Source organism: Phoenix dactylifera, unplaced genomic scaffold (assembly GCF_009389715.1).
Source record: "Phoenix dactylifera cultivar Barhee BC4 unplaced genomic scaffold, palm_55x_up_171113_PBpolish2nd_filt_p 000207F, whole genome shotgun sequence".
Classification (NCBI taxonomy): Eukaryota; Viridiplantae; Streptophyta; class Magnoliopsida; order Arecales; family Arecaceae; genus Phoenix; species Phoenix dactylifera.
In genome coordinates, this window is record NW_024067723.1 from 669,226 (window position 1) to 678,172 (window position 8,947).

Here is an 8,947-nt window from a genome sequence, read left to right on the forward strand (position 1 = left end):
CGGTGCGATTGACGGTGGAGATTTACAGAGCATTGTGTTTTTAAGCGGACACTTGCTCGAGGTGGTTTGCATATCTCCCCTCGATTGCCACGCCCAACCAAAATATTTTTGAGTGACAAATTATGATCCGATCAAAGTGATTTGAATTTGACATAAATAAATTTAATCGGATATGCTTAATCCATTTAACATATTTAACATGTTTAAATCAATTTTATTTATTTAAAATCCGTTTAACTTATTTAATAAATGAGTTATATCGATCGAATCAAATTGACTGTTTAATTAATAGATTGGATTCAAATTTAACATTTAATATATTTAATAAATAAGTCAAATTTGGATTGATAATTTTTTGATCCAATTCGAATCCAATTTGATTCGTATCCAATTCAATTGCACCCCTAATCGTGCTTGGGCTCCTTGACGTAGAATCTACTGATGACTTGTTTTTTTAAGTGCTAGAGAGCAACGTCAGGTGAATGCTTCCCAAGAAAATGAGCTCATATAGTCATCTCAAACCCTGCAGGTTCATATTTGGCTGTCATCATGGAGGGGAAGGAATGAGAAAGTCTTTCAAAAATAAGGTGATTGATCCAAGAGAATTCGCATGCCAAGCTTCCTGCCTTTCCCACCTGACCTGAGTTTCCTGGCAGCCTCCTCAACCAGGTTCTATCAAAAATAATTTTGACGGATCCGTTCGTTCTAATTCTACCAAAGCAGATTTGTGATTCATGATCACCAAAGGAAGGCTTTGTATGCTGCTGGAATTCCACTCTCTTAGTTCAGTTCCAAGTGTTAAATAAATTGCAGCATGGCATGGCTTCAAAAATCAGAATTGCAATCAACCCACAGCTAATCCGACCAATCCCACCATATTATCATTGAAGATGACTCCATGATGGCGATGTCTTGGTTATTGGACAAAAAAAATCTTGAAAAGCATCAGTTCTACTCTTGCCAGCTTCACATTCGGTCATGTTTGCCTCCCTTCTCAGGGCAGCTGGACATAAGTCTTTCCTTCGAAAAATTATACCATATTCACTTCATGCACCGAGCCAATCATTTCATCTGTGAGTTCCATTCATTATGCACTCATCTCTTAGGGTTTAGGGTTTAGAATTTAGAATTTAGGGTTTTAGAATTTTGGATTTTGGGTTTAGAATTTAGAATTTAGGATTTAGAATTTAGAGTTTAAGATGACCCCAAAAAAAAAGACTGAGCTGATTGATATAGTGCATGGCCATATTGGTGCACAGGCCTCCTCGCTCGCTCGCTATAGATTCTTGCCCCTGATGCGAGGATGCCTCATTTTAGAGGATCTATTGTGTAAAAAAAAATTAAAAAAAAAGAATAGCGGGCGTTAATAGGCCATCAGACAATGTCGAACGGCCCAGGACAGCCCATTTACTGTGGGCCCAGGTGCCTTGTCCTCGAGAAATTTATGCAGACAAGCACAAGCTCGTACCCTTCCGTCGCCAGCTTTGCTTCGCCTCGCTTGCTCGCCGCCTCCATTTTTTTTTTCCGATGGTCCGCGCGTACACGCAGGAGCACGTGTACCGGCACCCGTGGGATCGGGTAACCGCGGCGGCGTGGCGCAAGTTCACCGACCCGGATACCCCGGCCGTGCTGTCCCACATCGTCGACGTCCAAACCCTCTCCCGCCGCCTCGAACCCGCCGCCGGCCGCCTCCATATCACCCGCTCCATCACCGTCCGCTCCCCGCCCCTCCCCTTCCTCCTCCGTCGCGCCCTCAGCGGCCAGGACGCCGTCATCTGCCACTGCGTTGAGTCCTCCGTCGTGGACGCGCGCGCCCGCTCCATGGACATCGTCGCCCGCAACGCCACCCTCCGCGGCCTCATCGAGGTAGAGGAGCGCTCCTCCTACCGCCCGCACCCGGACCGCCCCGACGGATGGACGCTCTTCCGCCAGGAGACCAGCGTCCGCTGCCGCCCGCTCGCCGCCCTCGCCGCCATCGCCGAGAAGGTCGAGCAGCGCTGCGCCGAGCGATTCCAGCAGAACAGCGCCAAGGGGAGGGAGGTCGTCGAGCGGATCTGCAAATACCTCGAGGCCGAGTCGTCGGCCGCCGCTTCTTGCTGATGCCGACCTTTACCTGATTGCGATCCCCGAGGTTAGGGTTTTCGCTGTTACTTCCAGTGCTCTCCTAGTTTAAAGTTTGGATTTTCTTTCTACCACATCGATCGTTATTGATGGAGTAATAATTGGACAATGCTATACTCATTTCACGAACCAATTCTCTGGATCTCTTCTGTTGTTATTGTTATTGTTGTTGTTTCTTTTGTAATCTGACGCTGTTCCAAAATTTTGAGAACTAGAAGCATGGAAGTGAATAGTTCACTTTTTCCCTTTTTGAAATTTTGATCAAGATAAGGAAGTTTTAGACACTCTAAAGGCGGTAAAATTCAGATAAATTAGAACAAAACTAGTATGGATTATGACTTAATTGAGCAGATCAGTGATATAATTTGAAAGCAAAGCAAATGGCAAGCGTAATTTACAGCAAGCGAGTAAAAAAAACTGTGTTTGGCAATTTTTCTGCTTCTCTCATGCAAATGGTCAAACAACCTTAGCTTTCTGTAGGTGCTTTATCCTTAAATTGATGCAGTAAGCTTCTTTTGAGGTCCTCCATCTCAATTGTCTGTTTCTTCTTCTTCTGTGGAAACTTGTTTTCATGCTTGTTTGATACTTGAAGAATTGTGAATAATCTAGGCCTGCATGCTCAGAATTATACGGGCCTCAACGGCAATATTTGTCGTCTACAAATCGAGTCTCCAACAAAAGATGCTGGAAAAGTGTAAATTCCTTGAAAGAAAAAAAAAAAGAGATACGGAGGGGAAAAAAAGGAAGAGTAAAAAAGAACAAGGGGAGGAATAGGAGAAGTAGAAATAGGGTTTCTGGCCTATTTTTGGCCGAAACCCTTTTTTATTCCAAAATGACTGAGTAACCACTTATTATGGCCAAAAAGTACACGACAGTTAGCATGAAATTGTGTAAATGCAACACTTGGCAATGAATGATACATGACTACCATATTATAAAACTTGTAATAAATCAGGAATTCATGCAAGATCAATGCCCTGTCAAACATAAAACTTCAACATGAGACATATTTTAAGGGCACTAAATACATGGCGAGCAGAAAATTTTGAATGTAGCAATAGAGGGCCAGTTGATCATGCGTAGAGTAATTGGTTTTATTATGCATACTTACCGTATTCAACCAGAATTGGCGACACTCTAGAGGAAATAGCTAACTTGAATCAACACATTTGCCCAACTTATTAGTCAACAAAACACGACCCAATATTACCAGTAGATGGTCTAAATTCATGGGAAAATTCAGGAAGTGACCATTTTTTATTGAGAAACTATCCAATTAATTCTGTTTCCTGCAAGACAAATAATAAGTGAAAATTTTGATTTATCAATGAAATGTCACTGTTTACATAAAAAAATTAACTAGAGGTATTAAAATACGAGATCAAAACATCTCGACGGCATCAAAAAATCAACTATTGTATAACACAACCAAGGAAAAATATGGTTTCACCACGATTTCTCTCCTGAACTATTAAGCAGATCAACAATATTCGAATACTTTAGAGAAAATTATAAAAATGCCGGAGTTATTTTACTTTCAATTTTGAAGTATAATGCCACTCATGATGTTTTGGTAGGTGTCAAAGCCCTTATGGCTTTGTGGGACTATATGAAGAAACTTTCCCACGAAAATGACTGACACCATTTTTGTTATCAATTTCTATAAATGAATATAAAAATTTTAAATCATTCAGTTAGTGGATTTATAGTGTCACCCTTGCACATTTGTTAGGATTTTTATGCATTTAATCAGTTGATTGCATCGTGCAGATCCCTTACTTTTGTTTAGTAACAAATTACCAAATACAATATTTTTGTGCTCATTTTTTTAGAAAAATTGTTTTTTCCCCTATTAATCATTGTCGTCTTGTATGATAATCTATACGGCTATAGCTGGTCTACTCCCAACGAGACATGTCAAGAGAACATAGGAAAGCAGCATATGGCACATATTTTCCAAGAAAGGAAGATCAGCCTAGATATACTAAAAGATGTATGGCTGTTGGATGTTTCTTAGCATTTCAACGGAAATGAGACATGATATTAAGGGAAGATAGGAAGACAAGATGCAAATGGTGATCTAATGAAAGACTTAAGGTGAGATGAAGATGGAGGACACATATTGAATTTTCTGCAAATCCTCTCCTTGATTTTCTTGAACCCTATCTTAGAACTTTCATGGCATATCCCATAATTGCAACTCCTGAAGTTTATTCACATGCTGCATTCCCTCTGGGATCATCTCTAGCTTTTCTCACTCAGAGACATGCAAATGGATAAGTTTAATCACCACCCCACTTTCCAAACTCTGGTGTTCTAGATCATTCAAGCCAGCTAGCACCAATCACCGTAATTGAGGAAATCCATTAGTAGCACAAACCATCTTCTTCCCTACATATGAGCCATTCTCCAACCTCCGAATCCGCAGATTTGGCAATTTCCCTAGCATCACCATCAGTTCTTGCTATAATCTTGATCCCCGCAATGCTATCTTGGTGAGAATTGGTGGAGATTCTTTACTGTTTGGGAGTTTTTATTTGACAATCATCTTAATCATAACTTAGAGAGGTGTAATCATTTGATAAGCTCAAAATGTAATCTGTCACAATTGATTATCTACTTCTCAACTTTAAAGAGACAAGGTGCTGTATTTGCCCAAATGAATAGCATAATACATTTTCATGGAAAACAAGAAGTCTTTTGAAATGTGCAAGGCTTGAAGCTTGGTTGGCCAGCATAAGGCCCTTCTATCCATTCTCCAGCACCTACAACCTTTAATTTCTGTAGGTTTCTTAAATTCCCAAAAAATGTGTCTGAGTGCTTGATTCCTCCAAATTGCAGAGAATTTTTCTAGTATACCTGGCGTCTGGAGTTTGTAAGTTATAATATTTCCTAATGGACGAAGGAACCTCTTTTAATTCAGTACATCTCAACCCCAAATACTGTAAATGGATCATGCCTTTAGTACCCTCTGGCAGCCTTGTAAGATCAGGTGCACCTTTGAAACCAATTATGTCAAATCACTTGTGCTTCTGAAGTTCAAACCTGCTAGAGTATGTTAGTGTGGTGCAGTACAATTAGATACTTGTGGTAAATAGTGAGATTATGGAGAACAAGATGGCATGAAGTTACATGCTCCATGTTATTTTAATTGCTAGAAATGCATAGAAGTTTATCCTCTTTAGCTTTTGATGTGCACAAGTCACGCAATAGGTCCTCATAGCACTCCCATCAATTTCCTGTCGGCAACTTGATGCATGCATCTCTGAACCACAGCTCATCCAGGTAGCCTTTTGCACTCTCTTCCATGTTTTTCTTCTTTGTATGAGGTATGAAGCCTTCCGCAATCAATAATCCAATCAATACTGTTCTCTGCAATCTCAGTCCTTGGGAACGAACCTTTGATTTTTTTGTTCAAGAAGCATGACGTTATAAATGGTGTGGCAGATTGTTATAACTTGAAGCTGATATTTGCAAAAGTTGCTTGCCATCCTGAACTCATTCCCAATCCATGCTCTTGATTATTTCCATCCATATTGGCAGATGTTATTCATTCCCAAGCCATGCCCTTGATTACTTCCATCCATATGGCAGATGTTCTGTCTTTTCATGCTAAAAGGTCTCGGGGCACCACTTTATCCAGAGGTACACCACTACATCTCTCTGCAAGCTGCATTCCTGAAGCCTCCAACTCTTCAGGGCATGCTCTTTCAATGTTCTTATTTGCTGGAAATATCTTCTCAAGAAAAAGCTCCCAACTTCATCATTTAGAAATTGTATTTTGTATGGCTGAGAGAGGGTGGTGGTGGTGAGATAGGATTGTAGGGTCATTGGATTTCGTAACATCTGTAGAACGTGGAGTAAAGAACACTACTTCCATTCATTACATCTGGAAACACTGCTTTTATTTGCTCCCATTCTTCAGTCCTCCAGATGTTGTTCATGACTATTATCTTCTTGTTCTCAAGAACTTATATAGCTTCTCTTTAAATCTTCCTTTTCCATCCTTTCCAGATTATCTTTGCAAAACCCATGACTTTGCCCATAATCTTCTTCAGAATTTGAGTCACTCTAGATACAGATATGCGAGAACAGGTATCAAAATGTCTTTTGATATATTCTTTGTTATAAACCTTCTTGGCAAAGGCCACCATTCCAACTATGGAAACTACAAAATGCCATTTTTGTGTTGGATCAAGTAATTAAAAAAATAATTTCTTATTTAGGTTAAAGCCTGAACAATTGTGTCATCATCTAGATTAGGAGATACCTCCTTCCTTGCAAACTCTAATCAGCAAAAGTACTTGCTTCAGATCCACCTTTATCAATGTATTAGTAAGACTGTATTTCTATTTTCAGAGATCTCATGATTCTTGATCTTCAACTCTTCAATTTCCATGCCAACCATATGGCATGAGATTAGTTCATGAATGATTAGAGCATACCTTACAATATGGTCTACGGAGCCTCTTTTTTGCCGTCGCATTGCAATCTTGAGCATGAACGAAGACAATGATGATGTCCTCTGCTTGATACGCAACATCACCCTTCCTCTGTTTGGAGTCTGCGTCGTTTAAGAAGTATTCCACTCGCCCTAGCTCTCTCTCTTGCGACTTGACTGCAAACTGCATGCTAGAAAATGGTTTCTTGACATAGAATTCTGCTAGTTTGAGTACTACCAAAACAGCCTGCTGGGTCATATCTTCTTCCTTGTCCTGCCTTGAGATGATTTTTTCGGTTTTTCTTATAAGATTATCCAGAAGCTATACAAAGAAGAAATTTTGCTAATTATTATGCATATCATATGTCTAAACAAATTTGTTCAGCCTCAAGATAATATTGACTCGTAAACTAGGATGCCTGACCTCACTTTTGCATAGTCAAATACCCCACTTTAATTTGTTGAACTACTGATTATTATTTATAATCTATCAAATCAATCATTATTGATTTTCTTCTTAATGACAATGACAATTGTGGTGGTTTAAGTTTTTAACACAACAGTAGTAAAATTCACAGCCAGTTATAAAATGTTATTATTCAAAAACTTGTTTGATCACATTTATTTATTATTTTTCTTATTTTTGTACTGGTTTAAGATTCTAAACTGGAATAGTACACCAGGGAGATGATCCCAACTCCCAGTTACACCAGAAGAGAGCTTTTATTTCATTAAGTGGAAGAAAGAAGATCAGTTGGCTGATGCTAATTCTGGTAAGATTTATACAGCAACATATCTCATTCTATCGTGTAGAAAATTATACGGAGAGGAAGAAAAAAAGGTTCTCTTCCTTCTTTAATAGCAAAAAATAACAATCGCAAAAAGGGATCTGTCAATAAAATCGCTACAATGGTTGTTGTAAGCATATAGGCATTTGGTAGGTTTTCTCTGCCTTCACCTTAGTTTCCTTTGTCTACTAAAATATAGAAAGCCAGTAAACTTTCATATCCCTTTCCGCAAAGTTTACCAACCTGTATGCCTGGACGCAAGGATATTTATACAAGGGGCACAAACTTATACAGATCACAAATAAATTAAGGAAATAATGCTGTTTTGAATTTGTGTTCTTGCAGCATTTGTGATGGATAGTATGACTCTGCACAACAGAAATATTGTATGATTCTGAACTCCCATGTCCCTTTCTGCAACATTTACCAACCTGGCTACCTGGATGCAAGGAAATTTATACAAGGGGCACAAACTTATACAGACTTAACAAAATGAATTAAGGAAATGATGCTGTTTTGAATTTGTGTTCTTGCAACATTTATGATGGATGGTATGATTGCATAATAAAAACATTGTACAATTTGGGTTTATCCTTCCAAGGGGCTAGCATGCAAACATTCTTTTACTTAAAGTTTGATGTAGTAGTAGGATGTTGCAGTTTCTGAATCTGGTTAAGATTGTTGTGAGCCATGGAATAAATATATAACAAGGTTTCCTCTTGCATAAATCAACTAGCATGGTCTGTTGATCAAGAAAGTCTTTTCTACAGTAGAGATTCTCTCGTGGCCGAAAGGAAAAATAAATACCTGCAGATTGGAATGAGTTTATTTTGCTACCAAGTGATGTTTGCAAACATGGCATTCAGTTCAGGCAATTACCACAAAGCAAGGGGCTGTAGTTGCACAAATGGTTGAGACAGAGGATGCATGATTGTCTAAAGAAATAAAAATACACCCAAGAAAGTCAAAAGATAACACATTCCGGAGTGCTCCGGGTAAATCCTCCTCCCCTAGCCAAAGGATCTCCCCAGAATGGTTAGCCACATAAGGGGTTATCCAATCTGTTGCCCCGTTGGCTTCACGATATACATGCTTAGCCTGGACGGCCATCCCCCTACTACGCACCTGTTGCTAGAAATTGGACCCGGGGGCCGCCGCGAAGCCGGGGAAGGAGGAGCTCCGCTGCTACAGGGGGCGGACGGCGGTGCGCCGGCTGGCTGCGTCCTCTGCTGCGGGGGGTGTGCCAGTCCGAAGAGGGGTGGTGCGTCCAGTCCTGTCCTGTCCTGCAAAAAGCCGGTGGCCGGGCTCCCCGGCTCCGGCCCTCCGATGCCTAAGTCAGAGGGGACAAGTATGTGGAGAGAGCAGGGAAGAGAGTATATGGAGAAGACAGCAAGAACATTTGGATAAGATAAAGAAGACGAAGAGGATGATGTCCTCAATTGCGTCTGTGCTTCCCGGCGGGTTCAATTCCGGGGATCTGTTTCCGTTTTTGTTTTTCCCCTCCCCCCCTTTGGTTCTCCCAGGTTCCCTTTTATAGGAGGGGATTACGTTATCTGGGAGGTAACCGGGGGATTTGTCCCTGTCCGTCATAATTGGG

General features: G+C 40.4%; 1 protein-coding gene across 3 annotated transcripts; it reads left to right on the top strand.

Annotated features, from left to right (window-relative positions):
• Nucleotides 1-1,452: 1,452 nt before the first annotated feature.
• On the top strand, nucleotides 1,453-8,638 carry LOC103720331 (PRELI domain containing protein 3A). 3 transcript variants are annotated; one of them, XR_606128.3, is made up of 3 exons: nucleotides 1,453-2,131; nucleotides 7,246-7,335; nucleotides 7,696-8,638. XR_606128.3 is itself a non-coding variant. In XM_008809976.3 (2 exons), the coding sequence occupies exon 1, from the start codon at nucleotides 1,528-1,530 to the stop codon at nucleotides 2,098-2,100; it is 573 nt and encodes a 190-aa protein (XP_008808198.1). In that variant the 5' UTR covers nucleotides 1,453-1,527; the 3' UTR covers nucleotides 2,101-2,131; nucleotides 7,696-8,103. The 3 variants fall into 3 exon arrangements, 2 of the variants coding, with proteins under 2 accessions (XP_008808198.1, XP_026665502.1); XM_008809976.3 differs by lacking the exon at nucleotides 7,246-7,335 and having other exon boundaries at nucleotides 7,696-8,103; XM_026809701.2 differs by lacking the exons at nucleotides 7,246-7,335; nucleotides 7,696-8,638 and adding an exon at nucleotides 5,665-7,200.
• The last annotated feature ends 309 nt before the right edge of the window (nucleotides 8,639-8,947 follow it).

Coding starts and splice junctions, on each gene's coding strand:
- LOC103720331 (XM_008809976.3), top strand. CDS start 1,528: ATGGTCCGCGCGTACACGCAGGAGCACGTGTACCGGCACCCGTGGGAT.